This window comes from Wasmannia auropunctata, unplaced genomic scaffold (genome assembly GCF_000956235.1).
Source record: "Wasmannia auropunctata unplaced genomic scaffold, wasmannia.A_1.0 LD336067.1, whole genome shotgun sequence".
Classification (NCBI taxonomy): Eukaryota; Metazoa; Arthropoda; class Insecta; order Hymenoptera; family Formicidae; genus Wasmannia; species Wasmannia auropunctata.
Genome location: NW_012026823.1, coordinates 397,574 through 410,967, shown reverse-complemented (window position 1 = coordinate 410,967; position 13,394 = coordinate 397,574). Strand labels below are relative to the sequence as shown.

Here is a 13,394-nt window from a genome sequence, read left to right as displayed (position 1 = left end):
CTTTACCATCCAAAAATAGGCAAAATTCAAGAGTGTTACTTCGTCAAAAATGATCGTATCGAGATGATCGAAAAAGTATTTTACAACTTGAAATCTCTACTTTCCAAATTGAAGCAAAAAGGACCATTTTTGCTTCAATATTGAATAACTCGGTGAAAAGAAATCGTACAACGCTCAACAAAAAAGCAAATTGAAGGTAAAGATTCACTCTTTCGAAAGCAGTAAACTGCATTTGCATGCGACTTTTTATTCGCGCCATGGAACTTGTCAAAGTTCGTAAAAAATTTTGAGATTCGAGTCTCCTTTTCTATCCGTGTAATTCCATGAAAGATCATTAGGATCGTTTTGTTAAGTATCGATTTGAAAAGTAGAGATTTCAAGCTGTAAAATGCTTTTTTGAACATCTCGATACGATCATTTTTGACAAAGTTACACTCTCTTAAATTTTGCCTATTTTTGGAGGATAGAGTAAGCGATTTAATTTTGTTGAGAAGTGTATTTACGTAACACAATTTGCTTTTGATAATATTGAATTTTTTTAGATTATTAAAAAACATTTGCTTTAAACACATGTTATTTTGCGTTTCTAACAAAATAATAGAGGTTATGCTTAAAAACGTAATCTAAATGCAATAGTTAGTTTTCTCACCAATGTCGCAGAAGACATGAAGAATCAGCAGAACGATTCCCTTCAACATGATTGAAATAATGAGATTTCGATAAAAATTATTTATCTATGGCCTCCGATGCTCCGATGTCAGCAAATATTATGCACTTGTGTTGTAATCAAACAATATCTGATTTCTTCGAGCATAACGGATGTCTTCAGAGTTTCTGAAATTCACAACTTAATCACAATAAACAATGTTGCCGTAAATAAATCTTTATTAAATAATGATTAATAAATTTTCACTTTTGAAGAGTTGAGAATATTTTCTACATAAAAGTTGCACATGTAGAATTTTAAAGGAAACAATAAAACAAAACTTTTGTAGAAAAATATATCAAATATTATTTTTGTATTTTTGACTAAAGTTTAAGTGAAATTCACTATCAGATTATCCACGTCATTGATAATATCGCTATACACTTCGAAAATTCATCTCGTTCTCTCTGCGAGTGAAAAATTACCCTGTATACGAACGCGGTTTTAGAAATATGAGCCTTCACGCTTGGTGACGACGACACACGGTTCTTCCGATTGTCTACGTCCAACTTTTCCGTCACGTGTAAGAGAATCTCTCGACTAGGTCAAACATTATCGTCACATCGAGAAACTTCGGAACTTCTACGGGACGAAAATCGTATGGGAAACGAATTCAGATGGCCACTGTTAACGACGCAGTGGTCCTCTACTGACAGTCCCGACGACTGAACGATAGGCAGTCGAACGAACTACTACCGGTACCGGTAACCGAAGTAGTCTAATGTAGAACCCGCTACGGGACGTTCAAGTACATTTGCGCTTCCATCCTTCCATCACTTCCTCGGACGCGTCAATTGGACACGAGGAGGAACCAGTACTCGTTCAGTTTTCCTTCTCTCTTCCCTACGTCCGCCTCTCCATCACGTTGACTATCGGCTACGTGCGTGCACCAGCGGGGTCGAGCCCGGCCTGGCCTGTTAAATACCATTTCCTGCGTACGCCGCCGTCGCGGAATATATAGTTTCGAGGGAGAGCCGACGATGGATGCGTACCCGACCGACCGATCGGTGGAGGATGAGAGAACGGATTCATTGAATTATGCGCCCTCGTGCATCGCGTGTAGGGGGACACTGCATGTCAGGAGGGAGCGCGTCGTGAGAGCAAACAGATTAATCATTACGTATAGATCGAGGCTGTAGATCGCGATTTATCGGTGGTATTTTAGGGTATTTTATGGCATGCACAGAATTCCATTTTGTTGGGATAGGTCGCGATCGCGAGTACACGTTACAAATCGCATTTGTATGTTGATTCCGCGCTGAAATTAATAATTTGTAAATGTTCTTCGCGGAGAAATTATTCAATTGATATTTTAATGAGAAAAATTGTTTACAAGCTCTTTTTTTACGCATTTTTATAAATGAAAAGAAATATAAATATGTTTTTTTTAATTTTTATAAATGGCGCGTGCGTTTTGTCCTGAATTTAAATGTCTAAACTTCGGGAGCGTCTAGGGGATCGATGAACTAAAAGAAAAAAAAAAGAGTCCTTTAGAGACTGCTCGTTTTTTGGTTTCGTTTTGGAGAAAATTGCAAAAAAAAGACAAAACGTAGTTTTTGTAACTACTAGCACTACAAACGCGCGCTTTGCGCGCGCTATTTAACACTTCTTAGAACGAGTATAATTTTCAATAACATCAACCTCAATACACACAACTGTCGAAATCCAATGACAGCCGCTTACACGAAGTAAGCGCAGCATCGACAACCAGCATCGCGGAAAAGCGACAACAAATAATTTCGAGAAATGCGAGTTATCGACTTTACATGCACTTTTTTAGATAGATAGATATAGAATTATTTATTTATTCACACTTATTTATTTACGTTATCACTTCCTTAATGTAGATATTGTTTAAAATGTGGTCCTCTTGCAATAATGACTTGTCGTTTTAGCATTCCTCTGTTTGAAAATCGGCGCGCATTATACTCCGCCTCTGAAATACTTGTTGCAAAAATCGGACATGAAAACAATAATATTCCGTTTTCTGGTGGAAACTTTTTTGTTTGTTTTCTGTCTTTCTCCTATAAATTTATCAGTTACTCATCAGAAATCATCAAATAAATGACTCCTGTCACCATATGCCACGTACATATTCTAACATTGAATATGCTGATATGATATCCGTGTATTAACTTTTGCATAGTATCTACATTAAGGAAGTGGCAATGTAAATAAATGTGAATGAATAAATAATAAATAACTACAAAAATAAAAATTACGTTTTGTTTTTTTGCGATTTTCTCCGAAAGAAACGAAGCAAAAACGCGAGCATATCTCTTAAGGACTTTTTTCTTATCGATCTCCGACCAAATCTCCCGAAGTTTGGACATTTAAATTCAAGACAACCTGTAGATTATAATTATATGTATTTTTTTTTATATGGATTACATATAAAAAATCTTGATGGAGATATATACGGTAGCATATGATAATAATAAGGATTTTACTAAACATTATTGGTCTGTGCGGGACTCGAATGCAGGAATATAAATAATCCATAAAGCTCTCAATAGAACAGATATACAATTTATTTACAGTGTCATGCTTTTTTAAAAGATAACAGTACATGTTACAGTATATGTGGATGCAAGTAAAAGCTTTGAACTGTGAAATCTCGATCGCATTCGCATAGATGGTGTCACAATTTAGAAAAATTACAAAAATAAATAAAATCTCAAAATAGAATTTTAAAGTTAGTATATCGATCGCATCAGTAAAAGTAACTGCACTTTTGGATATTGGTTTGATCTTTTAACTACTATCATTTTATCAGTTGAAAATGTTTGAAAATAATAGATATTGTGTTTTAGTCTTCAATGTAGTTTTGTAATAATTTAATATTTTATTTCTATTGTAACTGATATAAAAACAAAACATAGTTTCAGGGAAAAAATTATTGTATAAATAATTATCTCACAAGAATATATAGCTTTTCATAGTTACAATACTTTTTATTGATACCATCGACATATTATATGTATGTGCATACGACAAAAAATACATGTCGCTGCAATCGTCAGATACTATATATACGCTATATATTAAATAAATAACAATACCTTGGCAGAGTTATATTACATATAATTAAAGACATAGATACAATATATACTTTACGCGCATTAACTTACAATAACACTGTATCGTGATGTTCTAAGCTGACAATTATAGTACATGAAGGACATTAATACGATTTGATTCGTTGAGGTAGATAATTTAATCAGTCTATGAAGCTGTTTTGTCGGTCGGTCAATTGCACAGATATATCTAATAAGTACAGACTGCGTGTTCGGTATCTTCTGATGTTTAGCATCTGTGCTCCGTCAGAAAGAGAACGCAATACGTCGAATCATATTAGAACGTCTCTCTTTAACCATCATTATCCTTACTACTGATACTTAGAGAAAGAAACGATACACAACTGCTTGGCTCTTTTTTAAACCGGTAGTAGCAATTTCATTGGAATGCGTAGTCTATACTTATTGAGTTCACGGTCAATTGTTTGTTGATGAATTTCCGTTCCGACGTTACATAAAAGAATCAGTCCTATTTGCCACTGGAAGATCCTTATACAGTCTTTCGTGTATGTAAATTGAGTTGCGCTGATTCTGATCTAAATGACAAACGGCAAACTGAATTTGTGATTGCTCTATGATGTAATGAACACAAAGATGTATCGAGATATATTATCTAAAAAAAAGGATCTTTTAACAAGAGACAATCGAAGGACGACCCGGAGGAAATGAAAAGGATTGCATTTGAACAGATATACGAAATTAGAGAGATTCTGCCTTTCGCCCGATTTCTGATTTTGACGACAAACTCTGCGCCACGAACGTACGAATTAATTCGTAAAATATACTTACATGATCGGTTATTTTACCTATAAATTATAATAAATTAAGATAATTCGTGTAGTCGTACAATTACAATAAAATATACACTTTCTACACGTCAGAACTCTTGTTTTTCCCTGTTCGTCGGCGAAAATGCCAATCGAAATTTTCATTCTCTCGGCTTTCTCGTCTTTGCAGCGAAGCCAGTCCTGCAAACGCACCATAAGAGGCATTTCTATGAATTTATGTACATCCATTTTGGTTAAACGCGTTATATTTGGTCAAAAAACGCATAACGCGTCTCTATTCAAGCATACTGCGTACATTAAATTATTGCTGTCAAACGAACAGAAAATTATATGTTTCATGTTACATGTTCTAATAATTCATCGACTTAATTCACTGGCAGCCAATGATTTATAAAGATGTATGCAAGATTATTATCAAACTAACAAAAAATACATATTTTAAGCTTGATTTGGTATGTCGTCATGTTATATAATTACATTTTTTCTTTGCGTAATATAATTATATAATATATTATTTAATATTATATATAGTATTATTGTAATAACAATATTACACATAATATTACATAACATTATACAATTATATAATTATGCATTATATATATATATGTTTATGTATATATGTATATACAGTGAATAACTTTAATATTCGGACATTATATAATTTTTACTTTATTGCACTGTAATTTTATTCATGACAAAGAGACGTATAAAACTTCATTTATATAATGAATGCAATGTTTAGTGCACTAGATTAGAGCGCGCGCTTTCTGCGCGCCATTTGCGTTATTTTTTATTTGTTATTATCTTATTGTATGTACATAATTTGTATACAATTGTAAAATTCATAATTATATTACGGTTTATTAATTTAACACAATCAAATGTTTTTATTTTGATTTACATTTATTACTATCATCACGTTAAACTTTAGTCAAATTTAGTGTTTTTTTATAAAAAATTAAATTAATATTCACATTTTAAGAGCATGAGATACAATTTGAGATATAGATTAATTTTTGTTCATGAAAATATTAAATAAAAACTATTTTAAAAATATTTTTAAAAGTGTCCGAATATTTTTGTAATCTCAAAATCAAACATTATTTTTGTTTAAAATAAATTATGCAATAAATATTATCTGTTATATAAATAAAGTTTATAGGTTTATTAAGTAGAACCAATGTTGTGACGTAATTTATAATCAAATATTTTGTCTCTTTGTCATTGTTAAAATTACAATGTAATAAAAATTATGTTCAAATATCAAAGTTGTTCACTGTATATATACATATGTATATATATAATTATTCAAATTTATGTTATTAGTATTGTAGATTTATAATAAACTTTCGTAATGTTGGCGTAGTACGCAACATTTAAAATTTAGAAGTATAGATATCTATACTTTCAATATTTCGTTAGATTTTCATTATACTTTTAATTTCTATACTAGCAATATATGTTCTCTAATTTAAGTACTGTAACGTTGGTACCACTGAGATAGGTGATACGAACCGTTCCAAGTTACTTGAAACGTGATATTTGAAATTGTATGTAAATATTGAGCTCTGACTCTAGACGTGTCAACGGAGAGATTGGTAAAGCAAGCAGGAAAACTCTGCATATTCGTTACGACAGAATGTTTTGCTAGTTCGCGCGTTGTGTCAGAAGATTCAGCAACTCATTCTGATCCATACTATTCAACGTATGTATATCGATGCCGAGGGCATTCGCAACACTTTTCATGTCTAGACCAAAGCTCTTGAGCAGTTCGATAAATTCCATTTCCTCGCCCGTAAAAGGATTATGCAGCTTGGGGCAGCTATGGTTACATTGCGGCCAAGTGCAGCGCTCGATCATACGGAAATGGCAGTTCTTAACGCACTTCCGCTTGAATGACGGCATTACCGATCGTTGCGGCCTGATGCCGTTAAATACAGCCGTATGGTTATTGCCGTAAACTTGTTTGCCGCCTTTGCGACGACCTGCGGAAAAATACATATATAAGGAACTTTGAAAAATCATATTAGTCGATGCAAAACCGCAATAAAAAAATCAATTTTTTAAATTAATAATAAACTGAAATTAATATATTATCGCGAAATCGAGTGCAGTGCCAAATGAGTTTTCGACGAATACACAAGATTATGTATGAAACAGCTTGAAACTATTCAAAGAATGTCGTCTGTTATTGAGCAAGGTTCAAAACATGTTTGTGCATTGCTAAACCGTACCAGTGTTCTTTCTTCGCTTGGGTTTCTCTTTCTTCATTCTCTCATCTTTACTTCTCTCTCTCTCCTTCCTCTCTCTCCTTCTTTTATGTTTCCTCTTTCGCCTCTTCTCCCGCTCTTGAACCGAGCCGGAGACTGGCTTTCTTTCCTGCATTTTGCCAACGGCAGACAATCGGGCTTTTTGCGTTTCCGTAGAGGATCCAACTCTGCTTTTTCCGCCTTCGATCGTGGTACCATTTCCCTTTCTGATACCAGAACGCAATAGCTTTTTCAGCGACTTCCCGCACGGTTGATTGGTCTCGATTTGCGAGTGAGTACTGTAGCAGAACGAAAAACATCATTCGAGGTCTCTTCGAGGTCCCGACCGTCATTGATCTCGAGATCATCATTGATTTATTTATGTCCCGAGATATGAATCCCAAAGTAACTACACTTCGACAAATATTTTCTCGAACAAGCAACGCGGTATCGATGAATATATATTTACAGTCGGCGGCGGTCACGCCACAAAGAATTCCATACATACTTACTTGTTGTGTTCGTTGTTACGATAATTTCTGATCGGCATTTGATCCCAACAAAACAATGCCTGCGCAAAGGAAACCTCATCTATTTTGATTGTCTTCCAATCTCTTTTCGTCAAGACGCTGTGACTAATGCAACTCGGGGCAAAAACCGCAGTAACATTTTCAAACGTCTTCCGCAGACTGTCGCCCATTTCATGTATGTAGTTCCACTGCTGTCTTGTCACTGGCGCAGCGACATTGTAGGCCTTCATTTGGGCCTCATCGAATATCCATTGAAAGACAAACAACGGTGCTAGGATGTTAAATAAAAGAGTTTAAACTTTCTTCGAAACAGTTCACAATTTAGATACTTTAGATATACTATTGAAATTTTTAAAATAAAATTTTATGAGATTTGAACTCACCGGATAAAGTTGGATATAGTCGATATCCAAAAAAGCATTTCCATGGCTCATTAGGATATCTAATTTCGCAATTGCGAGGCATCCGAGAGTTCCATAATTCCATCCCTTTTTGAATCGCGTCGATCGGCGACAGGCCGTTCGGAGAATAAGGCGCTTTGTCGAGGAACCATCCGGAATCCGACACGCCGCGTATAGCAACGCGTCTCAAGCCTGCATAGATAAATCTTATTATTTAATAATTGAATTATAGAATCAGTGATTAAAGAAAACTGAAATGCTTAACAAAATTAGATAAATTGACAAAAAATATAGAAAAGAAATCAATATGCGTATATTAATCCGAGTTGAATATTTAGCAATAGTATATAAATATTTTTTTTCATTCAATGTTAAAACAAAAATTCTTGTGTGCAAATTTTATATACATATTGTCCCGAAATTTGCGAATCAAAATATCATAGAAAGTCTTTGAAAAATTAAGTAAAAAAGTTATTTGTAAATTTTTAATTTAAGAGTAGTTTTTGAAATATAAGAGTTTAAATTTAGCCAATTATAGATTACGATTAAACGGTAACATCTCTGTGAGCGCGTAGTGTTAGTGGTCGCGCATTTCACGCGAGTACTAATCTATAATTGGCTAAATTTAAACCCTTATATCTCAAAAACCATTGCTTAAAATAAAAATTTACTCATAACTTTTTTACTTCATTTTTCGAAGACATTCTTGCTATGATATTTTCATTCGCGAATTTCAGGACACCTTGTATATGTATATATAGATGTACAGCATTTTGGAAAATTTATATTCGATAGCTGCATTTTTATAAGTATTAAAAATGTAGAATAACGTATGAGAAAATAGATTGGTGTCAGTGTTAATAAGAGAAATTATTGAGAAGGCAAATTGAAATGTAATTCTACGCTCAAGCAATAATATTGATAAATGTAAATGATTCGTAATAACCATTATCGACTTGCCTAAGCATAATTGGTTTGTCAAATGAGGAACATATATTATCATGAACATTGCGGCAATTATCAATATAATGAATCGGGAGTCGTTTAATTAGAGCAATAATTGATAAATCGTTTACGACGTACCCAATTCGTGATGTATCAGATTGTGAACGCGATTCAAATTCAACATGACGCCGGTGCCACCCGCGCTACTACCAGCCAAAAGAAAGGCGCTTGCGTTTTCGAGGCCAAGGGGAACCAAATCCCGGATGACCTGGACCACGATCTCTGCCCCCATGAAGGAAAACATGTCATTCGGCGACCTGAAGGCCCTAGTGCCGCTCCAGCTGTCGCTCGTGCAATAAGGAACGAAACTATGAAATAACAACAACGACATCGTTATGAAAAGACGTAATTGAAGGACTTGCTGCAACAGTGGGCTAACCTACATTTTGTAACATTTTATAAAACGGAGAAAATGAACTTTAAAGTTCATCACCTTAACTTTAGAGTTTATTTTCTCCGTTGTTACAAAATGTGAGTTAGCCCATTGTTGCAGCAAGCCTTTCAATTTTTGATGCAGTGACGGGAGATCGATCTATACGATGGACAATACCTACACGTGATTCGTGCCCCAAAAGAATGGATTCTCATCGGGATTCGGTGAGAGCATCCCACCCACTGAAAAAATCGAATACTTGAATACTTTTATTTTGGTAATCAGTGGCAATATATGCAATGTGTATATACTGACACAGAATCACCTGTTGCCTTGCAGCTACAGATATTGAAGAATAAATTAAAAAAGACATCGGTAGTTCCTGCATGTTGCAAAACTTGCAAAATTTTGGCGAAATAGATCTCTATTCAATTGAATATATATTATAGCCAATTTTTTTAATTAATTTTAATTGAATATTTTCTGACAAAGGTTTAGAACTAAATTATCAAGAAAAATTAGAAACAGAATATTAATTAATAAATTAAATTATGTAATGGAAAGAATATCCAATAATGATATATATTAGTGGGGCATTCTCTGTCAAAATGGTCACCCCTCCTGCCCACTTCAGCTTTTGAGACAAAATACTTCAAAAGGTTTTAAAATTATTGTTGAAATATCTATTTTTTGATGCCGTATGACCTTTTTAAAAATTCAAGATGGCAGATAGAGAATTGCGATTAGAAGGGGCTGTTGTCAAAACATTTTTGGAACAAACTTTAATTATTGAAGGATAATTTTTCTATTTCCAATAAATTAAGATTTTGGGGGTCGCTGAATACGAATCCGCAGACATAATTATAAAATTTACAATAACGAATCCAAATGCCGGTCAAACTTCAAATGATGCAAATTCCATTATTTCCATATTTTATCTATCCATATTGGCTCAACAGCCTTGAACTTTAAGTAAAAAATGATAATTTGCAATCAGAAACCCAATGTCTACACATTAATGTCCAAAAAAATCTTCCAACTTGAACGTTAATTGCGAGATGCACATATTCCACCCACCATATTGGATTCGATATCCCAAATGCTGCTTTAATAACTGAAAATTCCATGATTAGTGACCCAAAAAACTCCGGTTTCGTGAGTCTTATGCAAAAAATTTGCATTATTTGAAAATTGGCTAACAATAAGTTTGGCCGGCATATTGGGTTCATCATTGTTTTATAATTATGACTGCGGATTCGTATTCAGCGACCCCTAAAACCTTAATTTATGGAAATAGAAAAATTTCCTAGCCCTCTGTGCTTCAGTAATAAAAGTTTGTTCCAAAAATTTTTTGACGACAGTTCATTCTAGTCGCAATTCTGGATCCGCCATCTTGAATTTTTAAAAAGGTCATACGACATCAAGAAACAGACATTTCAATAAAAATTTTAAGATCTTTTGAATTTTATCTCAAAAATTGAAGTGGGCAGGGAAGGGTGGCCGTTTTGACAGAGAATACCCCATGTATATATATTGGATATAAATTTAAATATACTTTGTATGTGTACATAAATTTATACATTAACATCACGATTTATTGGTTCAGAATATCTCCGATATGCATAAATAAGTCGGATGAAAAAATATGATTTATGTTGTCCTTGCGATGCAATAAATATCATTCGTGTATAATAAAATGTACTCTTATGTGTTGATCCGCATCGCATAACATGTATTAATAAACTGATGCGAGGAGCAATACGAACATTTAAAAACGCGCGTCCGTGGAGGATCACCACGTGAAATTAATTTATGACGCAGCGCGAGTTTCGATACTTGGATGCACGAGCGGAAAATCGTTTTCGTTCCGCGCGACGTATAATTATAAGCGATCGAGGACCCACCGTCGCGTGTCTCGGGCCACTGGGTTGACGTCATCAGATGCCGCATCCGCATCCACCTGGTCCTACAGCTCTTTTGGTCGTAGCAATACCAGCCGCCCTCCAGGTACATGATCCACCGCCTAGAACCGTGGGACTTTCGTAGGTAGAAACCGGCCTGCGAGCCATCGTTGCAAGTGATCGACCTGTTGCTTAGATATACTCTCTTCAGGGCTCTCTGATCTTCTAGCCCGTACTTCCCTAAGTAGCTCATCACCTTCCTTATCGTGTTGCTCTGATACTCCGTCGGCGAACTCAAGGAAATCGAGGAAACGGAGACCGTATTTGTCGGTTTGTCCTCGGCAATTATTGTCAGGATCAACGCCGCTAAATACGGCATAATCTGGAACACGTGCGAAACCTCGATAACTCGATACGTCATGTTTGTCTATCCTGTTTATTTTATTCAAAAATTTCAGTTGACTAAATTCCTTATTTCAAATATTTTATGAAAACATATTTTATTTTAAATATTATGAAACATTATTCCAAGAATTAATGCTTGCGATGTTCAGCTCTCGTACTCTTCCTCGTTTCTTTTTTTTTTTGTTGTTTTTACGGGTTTTATACGAACATATTGGGCGATCGGGCCAACACGTAACAAATGAGCAACCACGGGAATAATTTAAAAAACGACGATAACGGAGGACGCCGAGCTACACGGCGCCACTCTCCCTCTCTGTCCCGCGCGTCCGGCTACCATATCCATCGGTGGCGCATTTTACCGCAACAACGTCCCTCGGCCTCCTGCCCCTCTTTCACGAAAACGACTACTTAGGATCAAGTTCCAACATCCAGGACGGTAGCCGGCGGCGGAAACACCTCGGAAACAGAAGCTCGGTCTCGATCTCGGTCCGAGATGAAAGCCTGCCGCCAACACTGCGAATGGTAGGAAAGAGAAACGTTGTTGCGACGCAATTATGATCGAGCATAATGGGCCGCAAACGGCGAATTGGGTTCCGCTCCGTACGGAGCAATGGGAACAAAAAAAAAGAGGAGGCTCACCTCTCTCGCCTTTCCCTCGGCATTACGTCGTGCCGCGAAGGAACGCGATGCGCAATGATTCAGTCGCGACCATCGATCGTTGATGGCAGAGGATTTTCTACGAGAAGCACGATTCGTGCGAAATGCGGATGATCTTACCAATCGTACACCGTAGTGTACATATTGGCGCTTCACACCATCTAGTGTTCACATTTTTCCGATAGAAATTAAAAGAAAAACGTTTTACATTCGCAACCTCGAGAAAAACTGACCGTTTCTTTTATCTATGAAAGCTTTGATCAGTTTCACGGAAAGAACGATTTTGTTGAAAGGTCTAAAAATTTTGCTAAAAACAGATCTGAAAATAATTTTTTATTAAATCATTAAAATAATTTGTTGGAATGTTAAAACTGATAAGCATTATTATAAAACGTTTTGATATTCTAGCAATCATTTTGACTTTTGCACAAAATTATTTTGATTATTGAACAAAAATTATTTTCAGATCTGGATTCAGCAAAAGTGTTCTTTCCGTGTTGAAATAAGATTTTTAACTGAGATAATTTTTAATAATAATTTTTTTATTATGATAAATTAAGCGACACAAAGAGCTTTCTCGAGAAGATTACACTTTAAAGATACGTAACTACACACATATAAATAACGATAATGAATATATTTATTTTTTCACTTTGTTATTTTCACTTTGTTTAATTTAAATTGGACTTTGAACAAAATTTCATTTATTATAATTTCATTTATTCATAAATTCATTTATTATAATTTACTAAAAATATCAAGAAATCACGACAGCATATAACAGATCAAAGCAATAGAAACTAATGTTTTTCGAAAATCACTTTTTTAAAATATTGTCAGATAAGATCATTTAATTGGCCTATGAAGTAATAATTTTGCATCATATAAAGCTCTTAGTATTGACTGATGTCTGATAAATAAATTCTTTATTCTGATTTTTATAATATTACATTTTTTTATGCGCCGAATAATTCTCTAAAGTCATTTGTCTGTTTATTTAACTCAAAATTACTTTTACAGAAAGATAGTCATTTGCTCGTCATGTATCTTCTTATGCAGAACGATGAAAAACCAAATTAGTCTAGATCAATAGAAAATCAAAGAAATTCAAAATTAAAGAAATTCAATTCGGTTTTCAAATATCAGCGTGACACGATACTCTGAATCTCTTAAAAAAATTAAGGACGACCGAGCAGAAAACGTTTCATGGTTCGCCGACGTTAAATACCAGGGGTATGCAGCAACCCCTCTATTACCGTAAAACTTAAAGCTGACCGAAAGTGGCATGTCCCCCCCCCC

The 13,394-nt window shown here is 34.8% G+C and overlaps 2 protein-coding genes across 4 annotated transcripts in view; both read right to left on the bottom strand.

The window, feature by feature from the left end:
• LOC105450235 overlaps positions 1-1,595 on the bottom strand; it is a 7,470-nt gene extending 5,875 nt beyond the window's left edge. The window contains exons 1-2 of one of the 3 annotated variants that reach the window (XM_011689981.1): positions 1,132-1,595; positions 650-834 (exon numbers count right to left, since the gene is read on the bottom strand). In XM_011689981.1, the coding sequence (XP_011688283.1) occupies positions 650-698 (49 nt within the window). In that variant the 5' untranslated portion in view covers positions 699-834; positions 1,132-1,595. The other 2 variants (XM_011689982.1, XM_011689983.1) reach the window with 2 other exon arrangements.
• A 4,263-nt stretch (positions 1,596-5,858) lies between these two features.
• Positions 5,859-13,394, bottom strand: part of LOC105450234 (protein notum homolog) — a 28,333-nt gene continuing 20,797 nt past the window's right edge. Inside the window, exons 2-8 of the mRNA XM_011689980.1 lie at positions 11,037-11,415; positions 9,314-9,374; positions 8,838-9,067; positions 7,737-7,946; positions 7,336-7,624; positions 6,809-7,122; positions 5,859-6,559 (exon numbers count right to left, since the gene is read on the bottom strand). Coding sequence (XP_011688282.1) covers positions 6,222-6,559; positions 6,809-7,122; positions 7,336-7,624; positions 7,737-7,946; positions 8,838-9,067; positions 9,314-9,374; positions 11,037-11,415 — 1,821 coding nt within the window. The 3' untranslated portion in view covers positions 5,859-6,221. The remainder of the gene's footprint in view (positions 6,560-6,808; positions 7,123-7,335; positions 7,625-7,736; positions 7,947-8,837; positions 9,068-9,313; positions 9,375-11,036; positions 11,416-13,394) is intronic.